At 38.1% G+C, this 18,351-nt stretch overlaps 1 protein-coding gene across 8 annotated transcripts in view; it reads right to left on the reverse strand.

Annotated features, from left to right (window-relative positions):
• The window catches only part of lrba (LPS-responsive vesicle trafficking, beach and anchor containing), a 431,164-nt gene extending 417,309 nt beyond the window's left edge, over nt 1-13,855 (reverse strand). For all 8 annotated transcript variants that reach the window (XM_073951393.1, XM_073951386.1, XM_068221229.2 and 5 more), the window contains exon 1: nt 13,036-13,855. In XM_073951393.1, the coding sequence (XP_073807494.1) occupies nt 13,036-13,167 (132 nt within the window). In that variant the 5' untranslated portion in view covers nt 13,168-13,855. The remainder of the gene's footprint in view (nt 1-13,035) is intronic.
• Nucleotides 13,856-18,351: the final 4,496 nt, after the last annotated feature.

An 18,351-nucleotide genomic window follows, 5' to 3' on the forward strand; every position in this document is an offset into this window, starting at 1 on the left:
AAGTAGGCGGTACCTGAGAAAATGACAGGGCCGGTACAGAGAGAGAGAGAGAGAGAGAAAGAGAGAGACAGAAAGAACATACACGCAGCAAAACTGTGCGGTTCGTAACACTCCCCCACTTAAGAATAAACTCTTTTTCAAAACAAACAAAAAAAAGTTTATACTCGTGACAGTGCATCCGCTAGAATATTCTCAACTCCCTTCTTGTGCCTAATATCCAGGTTGTAACTTTGCAAGAAGAGTGACCACCGTGTCAATCTCTGATTGTGATTATACAACTTTGAAAGAAATGTCAGTGGACTATGATCCGTAAAAACGATCAAAGGTTGTACACTACATCCAACATATACTTCAAAGTGTTGCAAAGCAAAAATTAAAGCAAGTGTCTCCTTTTCAATCACAGAATAGTTTAACTGATTCTTGTTAAACTTCCTCGAAAAATAACTCACCGGGTGAGCTATACCCTGCTCATCATCTTGCAGTAACACAGCACCAGCGCCAACATTACTTGCATCAACCTCAAGTTTGAATGGACGATTTAAATCAGGGGCTGCAAGAACTGGTGAACTACTCAACAGGGTTTTCACACTCTCAAATGCATATTGGCATTTTTCATCCCACACAAACGATTTAGAAGGGCTTAAGAGTGAAGTTAATGGACTAACCACAGACGAGAAATTTCTACAGAAGCTGCGATAATAACCAGCGATTCCGAGAAATCTTCGTAGTTCACGCCGTGTCGTAGGAACTGGGAACTCAGATATAGCCTCAACTTTCGCTTCCACAGGTCGAACTTGACCATGTCCCACTTCTTTTCCCAAATAAGTCACCTTCGCCTGACCAAACTCACATTTTGCTAAGTTAAGGGTCAATGAAGCACTTGCAAAACGTTGAAATACATCACGTAATGACTTCAAATGTTCACTCCAATCTCTGGAATAAACAACAACATCATCCAAATAAGCGCTACAATTAGGAATACCGGCTAAAACTGTGTTTACTAACCTCTGAAAGGTAGCAGGTGCGTTTCGCAGTCCGAACGCCATGGCCGTATATTGTGCAAACGCATCTGGAGTGATAAAAGCAGCAATATCAGATGCTCTAGACGAAAGTGGTATTTGCCAATAACCTTTCAGCATGTCTAATTTACTCACAAAGTTGGCATATCCTACATTGTCAACACAATCCTCCATTCTAGGAAGTGGATAGTTGTCAGGAACCGTTAGTGCATTCACTTTTCTAAAATCTGTGCAGAATCTAAAAGAACCATCAGATTTTGGCACTAAAATACATGGAGAACTCCATGGACTAGAGCTAGGCTTAGCAAGACCATTATCCAGCAAATAGTCAACCTCTTGTTGCATAACTGAACGTTTCACAGAATTTACTCTGTAAGCGTGCTGTCGGACTGGACGAGCATCTTTGACATCAATGTCATGTTGAATGACATTTGTGAGTGTTGGCACATCATTAAACAGACACTTAAATTCAGAAATTAATGTCACAAGATCGCGTTTCTGATCAACAGTCAAGTTTTTAAAATGTGAATCAAGATCTTTTAAAATCTCAGAATTAGACAAACTCACGGTAGACTGAGAAATACTTGGAAACATAAGCCCATCTTCATCAGCATCAACAGGATTTTCTGTCACAGCAACAACAGAAATAACAGCATTATCCGTCATTTTCTCAGCATCATCCTGTGCCCTCGAATGATAAAGTTTAAGCATATTCACATGACAAGTGCGGGTTTTTCGTCTTCGGTCGGGTGTACAGATCACATAATTAGTCTCGCTCAATTTTTCTTTCACTTCGTACGGTCCGAAAAATTTAGCTGACAGTGAAGAACCAGGTATAGGCATAAAAACAAGAACTGCGTCACCAGGCTTAAAAGAACGCGCAACTGCCTTTTTGTCAAATGTTCGTTTCATTTCTTTTTGCGCACGGGCAAGTGAATCTCTAGCAATTGAACAAGCGGTCTGCAACCTTGCTCGAAACTTCGTTACGTACTCTAAAACATTCGTTTTTGAATTGTCAGTTTCCAGAATTTGATCTTTTAGAACCTTCAAAGGTCCGCGCAATTGGTATCCATAGACCAACTCAGCTGGGCTAAAGCCGAGTGACTCCTGAACACTCTCTCTAATCGCGAACATCAGCATTGGAATACCTTCATCCCACTCATTACCAGTCTGCATGCAATATTTCCGTAACATCGACTTCAAAGTTTGGTGAAAACGCTCCAGAGCTCCTTGGCTTTCTGGATGGTAAGCACTGGAGGTGCGATGTGTGATTCCTAAATTTTGCATGACCTGTTTGAACAGCTTGGACATGAAATTAGTGCCCTGGTCACTTTGCACTATTTTAGGCAAACCAAAAGTCGAGAAAAACTTAACTAATGCCTTAACAACAACAGGTGCAGTGACTTTTCTCAAAGGAATTGCTTCAGGAAATCGAGTGGCTAAACACATCACTGTGAGCAGAAATTGATTACCACTTTTGGACTTTTTAAACGGACCTACACAGTCAATAAGGACATGTTCGAATGGATCGCCAAGAACAGGTATGGGTTTTAACGGTGCTGGTGGAACAACCTGATTTGGTTTTCCCGCAATTTGACAAACATGGCAAGAACGGCAATAACGAGTTACATCACTTTTTAATCCAGGCCAGAAAAAGTGTTTTAAAATCCGATTGTAAGTTTTCCTTACACCCAGATGACCCGAAAGTGGATGATCATGTGCCAAGCATAACACATGTGGGCGATATGGGGCAGGAACAACAATCTGATAAAAAGCATCCAATTCTGCCTTGTCAGGTGACGAACACCACTTACGCATTAACAAGTCGTTGTCTAAAATGTAAGCGCTTTGTTTTGTCTTGGCCAAATCATGTGAAATTGCAGCATTAAAAAGTGTAGTCAATGTTTTGTCTTCTTTCTGTGCAGTGATCAATTTTTCTCGTGTGATCTTTAAATGCAATGAATTCTTGTCAGTTACATCATGCAAAATCCTCACCTTTTCTGGTTTCTTTTTCTCAAAGTTCAAATTTTCCTCTCCATTTACAACAGAGGGAAAGAAAGAGTCATTCAATTCAATCTCTTTGCGCGACTGCGCACGAGTGACAGCGCACACAGGAAAAACATGAGGATAGGCTTCACCCACCTCATCAGATGTGCATTCTGTCGGTTCATCCAGAACTTCTAATAACGGCATGACTTTTCCTCCGGCTAAATCATTGCCCAGGATAAAATCTACCCCTTTCATAGGCAGTGAAGAACAAACTGCAACACGGACAAATCCAGAACATAGATCACTTTTTAAATGCAGATTATGCAAAGGTCTCTTTACACATCCCATTTCAATTCCTTGCACAACTACACTAGAATGACATGATGTCTCATCAGAAAATTTGATCGCACTTTCAACAATAAAACTTTGCATCGAGCCTGTATCACGAAGCATTGTGATTTCCTTTTGATCCTCATCACGACCAGTCAGAGAAATTAACCCCTTAAGAATAAAAGGACGGAACGTCTCCTCTACCTTATCTTTTGAGATTTCAGCCACACTCTGATTAAAAGTCTTTACAAAACCTACAGGTTTAGCTTGTGATTGTTGTTTTCGTTTAAGTCGGGGGCAGTCAACTATTACATGACCTTTTACATGGCAATAGTAACAGTTACGTTCATCGCCAACTCTTGGTGCATTATTTTTCGAGCGCACAAACTGTGTGTTAGATAAAATTGGAACGGCAGGTGCCTTCTCCACACGTGAGTGAACAAATACGTTCTTGTGAGTTAAAATGAATTCATCAGAGAGAACAGCGGCATGTGACAATGAATTTACCTTTTGTTCGTTAAGATAAACTACCACTCTCTCAGGCAAACAATTCTTGAACTCCTCTAAAAGAACAAGCTCACGCAGTGATTTAAAATCTGCCACATCACTAGCTACACACCATTTATCAAAAAGCGTGCCCTTTTCTCTAGCAAACTCCACAAAAGTTTGATTAGAAGTTTTCCTATGCGTCCTAAACTTCTGTCTATAAGCTTCGGGAACTAATTCGTATGCACGAAGTATTGCTGATTTAACTGAATCATACTTTAAACTCTCTTCAAGTGATAAAGTAGAATAAACTTCCATTGCCTTGCCTACAAGTTTACATTGCAGTAACAAAGACCAGAACTCAGGTGGCCAGTGCAATGAAGTCGCAATGCGTTCAAACGCATTAAAATAAGAATCAACTTCAGATTCTCTGAAGTGTGGAACAAGAGCAATGTGCTTACTCACGTCAAAACTTGAAGTGGATGAAGTCGACACCGGAGATACATTTGAAGAAGAAGAGGAAGAAGCTGGAACTGGCTTAATAGCCTCCACAGCCTTCTTTGAAGCGTCCAACTCGAGCTGGCGCAGTCTCACCTGCGTATCAGCCTCGATTTCGAGTCTGCGTATCTGCAAACGCAAGTCAATTTCAGCCCGACGGGTGTGCTCTTGCGCATCATAATAAAGACGTGCCATGCGAACTTTCAGTCGCGCATCATCTCGTGAACCTATGGAGAATGGGGAGAACGGTTCAAACGGTGGCAAACCAACATTAGTATCAACAGCGGCCTCCACCCCTGCTTCTGCATCTGTACTGCCACTACACACGTTCTGATCTCCCATATCTAAAGAAGTCACCACCTCATCACCAAGGCTTGCATGATCAGCCGTCTCATCCATTTCAATATTTGGCGTGATAAGAACATTAGCAGCTCATCCAGCAGCTCCAATGAAGGACTCTTAACAAATTCCTCTAAACTGAACATTTTAAATTAAAGTGTCGCGTGCTCAAAAAGTGCTGCCAACTGCTACTTCTGCAACTTACCTAAATGTCAACTACTATACAGCAATTTCTGTTGCCATCAACACAGCTTTTCTTTGGTCATTTTTTCAAAGATTACCATCTGATAAATTTAAGAAATATTAATTTCAAAAATTACTTTTTAAAATTATTTTCTTGATGAATTCAATTTATTCCAGATGATTTATTTTATCTTACCTTAATTGATCTTATTTAATGTCTCAGATAAATATCCCGGACGAGCCCCCATTTCATGTTACGATCCTTGATGGCAATTTGTCTAGGGTATTAAAAGGAGTAACATAAAGATGACCAAAGTATAAATTGATGTTGAAAAATGGCAAAAGAAAACACCAAACAACAAATTAGCACCGCAAAAGATTTATTGCTCCCACATTATTTACAATATTTACAAACCATAAGATAAATTTGAAAAGAACCAAGACAAATAGGAGAGGGAACTGAAGTTTGCGCATGGAAATCAAAGAAATAAATATAACAAAAACATTCCCTTAATCTCCTCCCCAATCCACTAAATAAGAAAATAACAATATGAAAAGAAAAGTCTTCAGCGCAAAGCGCCCTGAACTTACTCTAACTAATAAATAAAAATACAAAATTAGCGCACTTCGCTAACTAGTGTGTCTATACATCAATAATCCTGCTTGCAAATATGTATGTCACGTGACTTACTATGTTGTTCCAGATCTCCCTTGTCAAGTCACAGAAGGTTTTGAATGGAGCATTAGCGGGCTATAGATGTAGAAACACACGTCAGAACTCTCAAACAAATCTCACTCAAAGTCATCAGTTACTCACTCAAAGTCAACATCAATAGATCTCAATCAAAGTACGCATCAGTAACAGCGACAACGCACACGGACACCACCAAACAGACAACACGCCAAAACAACAACAGCTGATTTCTCCCGTTGCCGCTTCCGTTTTTAAAGGGCTCTGCAACGAACGCGATTGGCAGAGAGAGATGTCATCGTCACACGGCTGATTAGGATTGGCAGTCCTGTCAGCCAATAGTGCTCCAAAGTAGGCGGTACCTGAGAAAATGACAGGGCCGGTACAGAGAGAGAGAAAGAGAGAAAGAGAGAGACAGAAAGAACATACACGCAGCAAAACTGTGCGGTTCGTAACAGCTGAACACGCAGTGAATGCAACGCATTGAGATTTGGGCGCTTTCTCTGAAAACTCGAGTTCTCCGAGACTCGATTGGTCTCAGCTGGCGGATCAATATTTACCACATGTCATGATCGCTCTCATCTGCGCCTTTATTATTATTATTATTATAACTAGGGGAGGTTTGCAAACCTGTGTACATTTCACTCTTCAGCCGCTTGCATTCCCGGCAGTCACAAAAGCTCCCTGTCATCTGACAGTGGAAAGCCAGTGATTGACAGCTAATATGAACCAATATAGTGGCAGGGAAGAGCGATTTAGCACGTTTTTAGAAAAAAATCAAAACAGGTCGCGCTACAACCATTAGATGCAGTCGCACAAATGCTCCAAATTATATTATGAGGTCGCAAAGCTTAAATTTCGGGCGCATATAATTGATTTATTATGGTATTGACGGTATTAGAAAATCCATGTGGTGGCGCAATGTCACAACAATAATGACTATGACACCGGTGTACCGCCCACCCCAAGTTCCGTGTACCAAACGCACCTAGATCTGTCAGCAGAAGATTTACAGTTGATTACAGAGCTGGTTTTACTGCAAAAATGTGCATGAATATCGCCTTTGATTAGTCACCCAGCCCAAGAAATCAGTATTTCTTTTGACAACACTAGTATACTACTTTTTAGGAAGCTAGGAATGTGCTGACAGTGCAGTAGAGGTTAAAGAATTGGGAATGTCAATTAAATAGGGTCTCGGTTCCAACTAGAAACGTCAAAACATATATTTTGAATATTAATTTAATTTAATTTAAAAAGGCACATTCAAATGCAAAAACCTGCATTAAAATTTTTGGTACAGTATGTCAATAAGTCATCATGTCAATAGAGACATGATGATGAAACAGACACAATTTGTTTTAGTTAATATATGCTGCATTCCAGACAACTCGAAATCGGGAGTTATTTATAAAATAGAATGAAAAGAAAATGCTAGCTGTCAGATACAGATACAGAAAAACAAAATATATTGCATAAGAATGGACCAATTGACTTGCAATAAAAAGAACTGACCAGAAATGATTAAACAATAAAACAAAAATGCTTGTGTCCTCTTGTGAGCTAAAGACAATAGTACAGTTTACTTTAATTGCCTTTAGAATTTGAATATAATTCCACTTTTGCTTGCATTTATGAAAGAAATTCAAATTAATTGAGGTTTTTAGACATAGTGACACTGCTATCTACTACAAATCACAACCCATACAGACAGGTGAGAGCAAGCCAGTCACCTGTTCTAGTATCCATGGTAATAGGGACAGGTCACATGCTTGTATGTTAAGCCCTCACCTCCGGTTATACCAGGTGCTGTCCTACCAAACCAGGCCCAGACCCTTCCCCACAGACTGACAAAGACAGAGGATGATGATGATTCAATGAGCTTCTAGAGTGTGTTTGAACAAGAATAAGTGGGTTTTAATGAGGCAAGGGCAAATTTATGCTTTATTAAACCTCGAGCAGATTTACAAATGATATATTGTCAAAACAAGAGTGCTGCCTTGTTCTCTTTGTACCTTCTTCCTGTTGAAAATGATTATTCAGGTAGGAATCTCTGATCAGAGTCTGAGACTCAACAAAATGCAAACAAAGCAGACAAATATGGTGACTAACATGCAAAGTAGCAATGATAAAAAGCTGAAGTGGCACTGTTTTACTGGGTTTTAAAATAGCAACTCATCAATCCCAGTAGAAACTTAAGTCTCTTATAAGACATACTTTCTTATACAGTTGAGGACAGAGTTTATTTATAGGGACTTATTGCCCTCCTGCATGATTTTGTAAGTCAGCACTCAATTCTTAAAATTACTCGCTTTCTCAGGGCAAATTTAAAGTGACTAACACCAAAATAATGCACTTTGACATTATGACAAATCTATCACTGAAGTGTAAGCAATGCTGTATTTCACAATGCTTCTATCTACTGTATGTCCTGGACATCTAAAAATCAACCTATTGTTTTGCTTCCATACATCCAGACCATTTTAAAAGTGGAAATTAATCAAAACTCTAGATTTGACAAAGTAACTTTAATCATGTTTAACAAACAGAACAGTGAAAATGAACACACTACAATGCGTTTGTGACAAAATGTCACCAATTTTATAATGAAATTCTCCATTTGGCTGCAATGATAACAAGAGACCCTCTATATAAGATCTTCAATGTTAAATGATGAGTGATGATGATCTATGGTGCTCTCAAAACATGCTAGCAGTTTTCATGCAAGTTGTGAAACACTAAAATGTGACACTGAACTTTTAAAATCTGTATCAATCAGACTTTGCAAAAAAAAAAAAAAGTTATTAAATAAACATGGATGGTCAATGTCATGTTGCAATCTAGTCATGGAACAATAGCCATTTTCAAGGTATACTGCAGTTTGAAAAAAGTCAAAGTTTTAAAACCGCCAACTTTGCTATGGTATATGTAAGATATTTTATTTACCTTTAGTTTTTACCAACAGTATCTCCAGCAGAAAAGTCATTTTAAATTGTGAAGAAATCAGTGTTTTGAAAATAATGAAGATGGCAGAAGTCAATGATTCCTTTGAATTATTTAGCCTGACATAGAGCTGCACGATTAATCGAAAAAAGATTGTGATCTCGATTCGACCCCCTATCTGATCTTAAAACAGCATTTCTACGATTCTGCCAATCATATTTTCAAGTTCAGGGGAAGAGCAAAGGTGGCTGCACGAGTCTTTTCCCATTTTTCACATACGTTGCTCAGCGACATGGACACCTCCAAACGATGTTGAAAGAGTCACATGCTGTATTTATAAAGTATAAATCACCCAAAAATGTCATTTTTGTCTTTAAATAATTATGCATTCGCGGCCGTGAAAATCACACATAACTTGAGCGGCTGACAGTGAGCTGTTACCACAGAGAGGGCCCTACTTAATGTAGACGCACACACACGCGTGAACAGAACCTGCATAGGCTGTAAGTAACAGGTAATAAAGTTGTAAATAATATTCAGTTTGTGACACAGAGTAATCTTTTGAGAGCAGAGCGTGAAGTATGAACTGCACTTAGCAGTGAAAAAGAAACCAAAAGCGTGCACATCATTTAAATTTATCACATTTTAAGAGGTATTATGATAAGCATTTGATATGTTTTTCTTTCATAGCGAACACAGAGTTGTGCATGAAAATAAATGTTTACAGTGTCAGTATTCCTACTCTAGCCTATATAATCTGGAATATAATGTAAGAGGGAATATAATAATGACAAATGTCACCAGTGAATAAAATGGTCTAATAATGTTGTCAATGACAGATTGCAAGCATATGTCTTAAACATAATAATTCACCATCAGAATTATTATAAGTAGAATAGAATTGTTTATAGAAACCAGTAGACCTACACATAATAATCTCATTGTTTTTGAGAAAAAACAATAATAATTGCAGACTCATATTAACCTTTATTTTACAGATACAGAATCGTGAGAAAATAGTTATCTTTATTTTGAGCAAAAAGAAAAATTTGCAATTCTCATTTTAGCCAAAATCTTGCAGCTTTAGCCTGACATGTTTACTGCTCCGAAATATTTTAAATGTTTCTCAAAATAAAATATACTGTGTTCAAAAAGAAAAAAGTTGTAGTTTTTTATCCAGACATTTTTAAATATATTTAGAGCAGGAAACCCAATATACCGAGAAACCTTTATATTTGTATCCAAGGTTATCATACTGTTAGAGTCTTATACTGGCCCATGCCTAAATCGTACACACAACTGTGATGTCACAAAACTGCCTATCAGCATTACAACCTATTAAAGCCTGGTTTATACTTCTGTGTCAAGTGACCGGCATAACCCACAGCTCATGCAACGCTCATAGCTGTGCATTTATACTTCTGCGCGCGGTCTCTGTCGGTCTGCATTAACATTTCCGAAACGCTCGTCTGTGTCGAGTTTCTTTGCTGGTGTTTTGTTTTTTCTGAACGCTTCTTGAATGTTCAAGTGGCTCAAACTCGCTCATTTTGAGGCAGTAACCGGCGGACATGCAACAACTATGAGGTAAACACAAAACAAAACTTTCCTTCCGGAGCTCCTTCATGGGACTCCACATTTGTAAACAATCGCTCCATCAGGCTCGCGCCTCTCGCACGGCTCTCTGTGCCACCCAGACTCGTTAGCGCTACCAAGCCGACCAATCCCAGAGCTTGTGCTACGGTCAGTGTGACGTATAGTTAAATTTTTTGAGATGTGCACGACGAAAGGCTATGTGTCAACACATAGGCTGTGCCGTAGCATACGTGTACGCTTGACGCAGAAGTATAAATCAGCCCAAACTACAGACTATTCTGCCACCTGCCTGATATGTTAGATTTGCCCCAATGTAATATTGCAATCTGACTTTTTAAACTTTTCTTGTTAATCCTTGTAAAGCAGCTGTGACACAAGCTACATAGTAAAAAGCATAATAGAAATAAAGGTGACTTGACTTACAGCAGCAGAATTTGTTAACTAGTCTTTTTTTTTATATTTAAATAAATCATTTATAAGTTTTGACTGCAGTAAAAGTCTTAAAATCAAGCAATTTGCAAAAGATGAAAAGGTAATTTGATGATGCTTCATGATACATGATACGTTTCCTTTTAAAGTCATTCTCAAAGAGTTCACAGTTGCAATGCCAGTCTGTTCCTTACACGAACCTAGCAATTCACCTTAGAAGACCCCAAACATAAATCTTTCATTAAGATTTAGAGTGTTTTATTTGTTCTTTTCACGTACCTTTTCAAATACACCACATGCTCTTGCAGATTTGAAACAGCATAAAGGTGTATAAATGATGGCAGAATTTGAATTTCTGTGCTATAGGTTAACTTGCCCTTTTAAATGTGCTGTATTTAAACATAACAAGGCACAATTAGAGCAACAAATTTGTGCACGTGGCCTGCATGTCATCTGTGATGACTTGTGCGTTTCATCAGGCACAGAGTAGAGCACACTGGTGCAGCATGTCACTTCCTTATAGAAATCATTCATTCATTTCTCAATGTCATTTCACAACACATGCCAAGCAAAATCTCTCTAGCTACAATGTGGGTCACATACAGGCCCTCAATCATGCTTGAAACTCATCTAATGTAGAACAGGGGCTTTCAACTCACTTGTGGGTGTGGGTGGAGGAAAAGAAAAGTGTACAATTTCCAGAAAGAGCTAACTGACTTCCTCGTGTCTGTGGCTAGTCAAATGAAAAGAGCTGCTATTATTACATCATGTTGTGCTGAAGTGATCTGTGAACCCTGACCGCCAAACAAATTTATGGGAGACATTCTTCGCATTTGCTTTTGTAGCGCACATATTCTATGGAAAGCTGCAAGACCTGACATAATTTCAAGGAGGGTGAACATTAGGTCATGCTGAAAAATCAAGCAGCTCCCTCACACTCTGTAATCCTTTATCGTGGATTAATGATAACAGCTTCACATAATGACTGTCTGCAATGACAGGTACAGGGATGAAACAATCTAAAACAAGCTTTTTGCATAAACAGGTTGATCGACCTTAAAACCCCCCACCACATACCTAAACACAATAGAAACTAATGGAGCACAACACATTGTCCAAAAATAAATACTTTTCAAATAAACATTTTACAAATATCTCCACACATCTGTTGGAAGAACTGGGTATTAGCTATTACTATTAACACTTGTTGGGTAAATAAAGTACAAAGATGTCTCTTTAATCCAGTAAAGTATAATAGCCAGAACAAAAGCTAAGTTTAACACTTGTAACTAAGAAGCAGGATTAGAAACACCTTTTTACCAGGGGCTATGAAACCATATACCCTGGAGCAGGGTGAAAGAGGTAGTTCACCCTAAAATGAACATTTCCTCACAGTGTAGAACACTTAAGCTTCTAAATGTTTGTGTTTGAAATTTACTTCTACCATTGAGCACAAAACAAGATATTATAAAGAATACAGCCATTGACATTCATAGTATGAACAAAAGATACTATAGAAGTCAACAGCTGCTGTTCTGCTGTTCCCAACATTCTTCAGAATATCTTCATTGGTGTTTAACATAAGAAATAAACTCATAGAGGATAATAAAATGATTGCAGAGTTTTCAATTTATTTAGGTGAACTAATACTATCGTTGTGTTGTTAACCCTCCGTTAGAGTAAAACCCAAGTGCATGTTACTATGCTACAGCCAGATGCTCAGCAACTGAAAGCCAACAGGGTGCCTCATTTTTACATCCTTTGAACAATAATGAAAGCACAGTGTCATTTAACATTTGAAGGGAAGTTTCCCAATGACACTGAAACAACAAATAAAAACATTAACCCTGAGTTTATAAATTTACAGTGCGAAACTGTGTACACACGGGATTAATTGTTAACCTTGGGTATATTATGAGCAGTGTGAAATGTGAAGAAAGATGTCCAGGAATCGGACTACATGTGGTTTAGAATGACCCAGGGTTAAATATTCAAATCAACCATTTCAAATTAAATATTAAAATTAACTATTTGAAGTGTGAAAAAAAATTTAATGCTTAGTTATAAGCAAGGCTTTGTCGTTTTAATTGTAAAAGGCAGAACATAACACAAAATTAAAATTTGATTAAGAGATATGCATAATGCATAACCGTGTACAACAGAAAATTGACCAGAATAACAACTTCCTAAAAGCCTCCTAATCTTGAGTGTGATGTACATAATTTCTTTAAACTTCTCAACATTCACATCCATTTACAATTCAGGTGCTTCAAGCCACTTTGAATTGCATGCCAGTTTATAGGTTCAGTCCCTTTGCAGCAGCCTGACGTTAGTGATCAAGGACATAGAGAGGGGGGAAGCACCTTGGGAGATGTAAGCCAAGCAGCGAAATTTGAAACATTAAACCACATAGCACACTTGCTATAGTTCATTTACAACCCAAAAGTCTGCCTAGGGGTCATGAATTGAATCAAAACATTTGGTCTTGTCCAGCCACGCTGTCGTTAGATATCTATTTAAAGGTTTTAATCAGCTTACCAGATTGAAGATCGTCTCCACGGTGTCCCGATTGGAGACTTCACCAGCCTCCAGGAGTCCGGCCAGCACGGCGAATTTCATGCGGATTCCTCTAATGGGGATCTGGACGGCGCTGTCACCCGCGCTCGCCATGGCGGAGTCAGGTGAGAGGGGAACAGGTGGGACACCTGTTTGACCCTGCCGCCTAGTTAAACCTATGGGATACTATATGGAAAATGTGGCTCGTTAAACTAACAGCGGGGGAAAACAAATCCCGGTCCCCATTAACGGCCGGTTTGTCCTGTAGTTTCTTGCGTTTTCGCCTGAAGTTGTTGGCTGATGTCACTACACCTGAAAGACAGGAATTATTCTTGTGTAGAGAGGGAGAACAGATCTAAACTTGAAAAAAAGCAGGACGAAACCACGCTGACACGAGTCCAGATAAGAATCCAAATGCTTGTCAATCTCCGCTGACCTAATAAAGAAAAGCCGTTAAACGGTAACGTCATTGAAGTTTTTGCGAGTGTTTGTCAAACAGGAAATAGCGGTGCTGAAGAGATTCCGCGCAGGTAGACGACCGATAAGAACAAGACGCAGAAAACTATAAAATATAAGGCAACGGATCTCCGGCATCGGCCCTCGGGTGTCCCTGCAAAGAGAAGGCAATCCTCTTGGTCCCTGTGAGAAGTGTTGACGTGAAGTTTGAGCGGTAACCCACTTTACAGCGCCATCTCTTCCTGAATCAGCTCCTACTCCGCTCGGTCTCCGCCATGACAGTGGAGCTGCGTGAGAGAGATCCGCGCATGCGCAGTGTGCTGCGAGAGCAGCGAAGGGAGGGCTCAGGTGTGTCAGGTACAGACTACACTTAAAAACCTGTAGGGACAGAATGACACTTCATACTGAAGATCTCGTTTCAAGCGCGCGCTGTTATGGTGCTGCTTTAATGCACACTGTAAGGATCACAGAGACATCTGCAGGACAGAATAGTAAATCCAGCTGCAGCATATTCACCATAAAGGCTGACGTGCATCAAAATTGATCGACTGCTACGGAAGAATTATTCATCTAATAATATTGTATACTGTGAATAAAAAGCAAACAGAAAACACAAGCAATTAATATATTTGTACTTCACTGATCAGGTCAAACAATTGCAAATCTAGAACATGGCAAAAGTATGATGCTTAGTTTTAAAAATAAAAAAATCTGAAGCTTTATTCACTGCAAAAAAATGCTTTTCTTACTTAGATTTTTTGTCTTGTTTCTTGTCCAAAAATCTAAAAACTCCTAAATCAAGCAGAATTTTCTAGACAAGCAAAACATACTGTCTTATTTTTAGATAAAATATGCCAAAATTAAGTGAGTTTTTCCTTAAAACAAGTTAAATAATCTGGCAATGGGGTAAGCAAAATAATCTTATGTCAAAAGGAAAAAAAAGATTATTTTGCTTACCACATTGGCAGATTATTTTGCTTGTTTTAAGGAAAAACTCACTTAATATTAGCATGAAAACAAGACAATATGTTTTGCTTGCCTAGAAAATGCTTCTTGATATAAGAATTTTTAGATATTTGGACTAGAAACAAGACAAAAAATCTAAATAAGAAAAGCATTTTTTGCAGTTTTCGATATATACCAGGGTTTCTGAGAGGCTTAAAAGGTCTTACATCCTATTCACAATAAATGAGGCAGTTTTATGCATTTGCAACAACATTATAATTTAATATTGAGGCTAGATCCTATCTTACTTCCCCTCACAAGAAAGTACTCAGTAAGCCAGGGTGGAAAAAGTGTTTCAGCATATCATAAAAAAGCAAAGGAAGCATTTATAGGCATGCATGGAATATAGCTTGTCCAAGGGCTACTCTTTGAAAGTTGACGAATGCCAAGTATAAATATGCAGTTCACCATTTAGTAAACATGAACATGTGATGAGAGCTTGTTTAGTAAAAATGTACTTTGTAATAATGTGAATCCTTTCTGGAAGGACGTAAGATCAGAGTGTCTCTGATGATAGGAATATAGCAAAGTTTTAGAGACAGCATTATTTTACTTTGTCTTTTGTTTTTTTTATGTAAGAGTGACCTGGGGGAAGTGAAAGTAGTCTCTAGTACGGCTGCAGGTAGCATTACTACATAAGAGGTTCAACAGTCAATAATTCAGCTTAAGGAAGGGAGAACTGAGGCTTCAAATCTAATTTCTGTTTAAAATGAAGACTTTTGCTTCTTCATATGATACACATGTTGTTGCCAGAGTCTATGTTGTAAGTTACTTTTTTACCTGTTATTAAAGTAAAAAAAAAGAAAAAAGATGTATTTGTTTGCTGTTTTTAATGTATATTATCTGGTTTGGGTTCTATTGTGTGGGTTTGTTTGATTTTTGCTGGTTGATCCTGAGGCAGAAAATAAAAGCTGAAAGAATACAAAAAAAATGTCAATCTGAGTTTTGGTATAAATACAAGTTTTCATTTTCTTGTGGCCTTGTCCCTTTATTAATCAGGGGCCACCACAGCGGAATTAACTACTTATCCAGCATATGTTTTTACGCAGCGGATGCCCTTCCAGCTGAAACCCATCACTGGAAAACACCCATCCAATTTCATTCTCACACATACACAATGGACAATTTAGCTTACTTAATTCACCTATACCACATGTCTTTTCACCCATGCAAACACTGGGAGAGCATGCAAACTGCACACTAAAATGCAAACTGACCCAGCCGAGGCTCAAACCAGCGATCTTCTTGCTGTGAGGCAATTGTGCTACCCACTGCTAACACTGCTCACTTTCTAGTTCATTAGCAAATATTTGTTCTTGTTTTAATAATTAACTCAATTCATTTTGATCACCTTCTCATAAGACTTCTTATCTCATGTAGTTTTGCTTTCCTGATTAAGCGCATATTTATTTAGGAATCTCAAAAGGAGAAACATTCCTTTTTTACAGTGTGATGATAAAAGTTATTATCAAATTATTGTGTTTTGTAACATTCATTCATTCATTTTCATTTTGGCTTAGTCCCTTTTAGGGGTGGAAACTGGAGCACCCGGAGGAAACCCACGCGTAAGCAGGGAGAACATGCAAACTCCTTTCAGAAACACCAACTGACCCAGCTGAGGCTTGAACCAGCAACCTTTTTGCTGTGAGGCGACAGCACTACAGTACCTACTGCGCCACAGCGTTGCCACTTGGGCAATATTTTAAAGGAATTTAAGTTTAAAGCAGCCAGGGCTAATCATTTGGACTCCATTTGGACACTGGGAAAGTTTGGGAACATATTTAATAATAATATTGCTATATATATTTATTTTATTTTAATAAAATGAATTTAAAAGCAGCTCAGATTAAAAGTATAATTTTTCTAAACACATTTTTCAAACAAATCCTTTTTTTTTACATGGAACCAATAGGTTCTTTAAAACCAGCAATCAAAGATATAAATTGCTCATTAACGTCTAAAATCTAAGACCATGGTTTGATTTTAAGGTTTCAGGAACATAACAAAAAATGTCCACATTTCTTTTTCCTGAAACTTAAATAAAAATGTTGGTTCTAATTTATTCACCCACATTCCAACCTGTATGACTGACATAACTAGATACTATCTCCAATGATTTCAATAATCTTCTTTATGAAGAAAGAAATGCAGTAAATAGTATATGTATACGCTATTAATTAAAGTCTAGTTTAAATAATCAATGTTTTTTTTATGTGTTTACAAATAAAGAAGATGAAAACAAATCAGACTTCTACTATGTGTGCTGGACTTCTAATTAACTTCCCTGACTGTAACTCACATTAAGTGCAACATCAGCATCAAACGATAAAGAACTACCTTATTCTCTCTATATTTAGATACATTTGAAAGAAAATATCGAGTTTGCATGTTCTCCCTGTGTTCGTGTGGGTTTCCTCCAGTTGCTCAGGTTTCCCCCACAGTCCAAAGACATTTGGTACAGGTGAATTGGGTAGGGTAAATTGTCCGTAGTGTGCATGTTTGTGTGGATGTTTCCCAGAGATGGGTTGTGGCTGGAAGGGCATCCGCTGCGTAAACCTTGCTGGATAAGTTGGCGGTTCATTCCGCTGTGGTGACCCCGAATTAATAAAGGGACTAAGTCGATAAGAAAATGACTGAATGGATGAAAGAAAATATCTGTCACTTGTTATGACTTTAAAGAATGATGAATTTTTCTCCCATTGAACTAAATTTGAGTTTTAATCTGTTACTCATATTGTGATGCATAGATGAATAATATGTCAAATTATTACTCACAAAGAACATATAACATTGTTATGTTGAATGTAAATGTTAAAATTTACCATACACTCACAGATTATTAGTTTATACAGAGGTTTTGAATATTACTGCAAAAAATGTTCCCACTATCTCATTATATTTAAATTGTGGCTTCATGGCCCTTATGAGTCGTTTCCAGGGAGTCGGCAGTGCATTGAGTTTGTTGACTCTACATTAGCCTACAGTCTCTCAGGGCCACAGAATTAAAGGTCTAGACCAACGAAGAACATTTAGTCTCACAGCCACGGAATGCTACACTGGTTTTATATTGAAGACTGCCACACAGTCACACATTTGAGATAATAATTACAGAACTGAATCACCACATTTTTTCTACTTTAGTTTTCTCACCAAAGTTTTACTTGTGCAGCTATTGTGAGTGAACAAAATGTAAGCTTTGTTCTTGGATTTCTAAATGTCTGATGAAAAATAATGCTTTGAAATACACTGAAAAAAGTGGTTCATTGCAAATTGTTGCAAACTATTTTTATAAGCTGATTTTCAAACAAACAAAATAAGTTGAACATTACTACATTTGTTTGTTTAAATTCAACCCCTTACCTTAATGGTAGTGTAAAATAGTAGCATGAGCAGTTTCCATTGAAACCAATGCAAATCCAATGCAGTATAATGTTTCTATATACTGCAAAGTAGACTTGCTACTATAATAAAACTATTTGTATACATTCATTAATTTTCTTTTCAGCTTAGTCCCTCCATCAATCCAAGGTCACCACAGCAGAATGAACCGCCAACTTATCCAGCATATGTTTTACATAGCGGATGCCTTTCCAGCTGCAACCCATCACTGGGAAACATGTCTTTGGAGTTGTGGGGGAAAACGAAGCTCCCGGAGGTAACCCATGTGAACATGGGGAGAACATGCAAACTTCAAACAAAATGCCAACTGACCCAGCCGAGACTCGAACCAGCAACCTTCTTGCTTTGAGGCGAGATTGCTACCCTGTGCCACTGGGTTGCCCGCTAGTATTATAAAAAAAAATTAAAATACATTATTCAGTGTTACTACAGACTACC

This window comes from Danio rerio, chromosome 1 (genome assembly GCF_049306965.1).
Source record: "Danio rerio strain Tuebingen ecotype United States chromosome 1, GRCz12tu, whole genome shotgun sequence".
Classification (NCBI taxonomy): domain Eukaryota; kingdom Metazoa; phylum Chordata; class Actinopteri; order Cypriniformes; family Danionidae; genus Danio; species Danio rerio.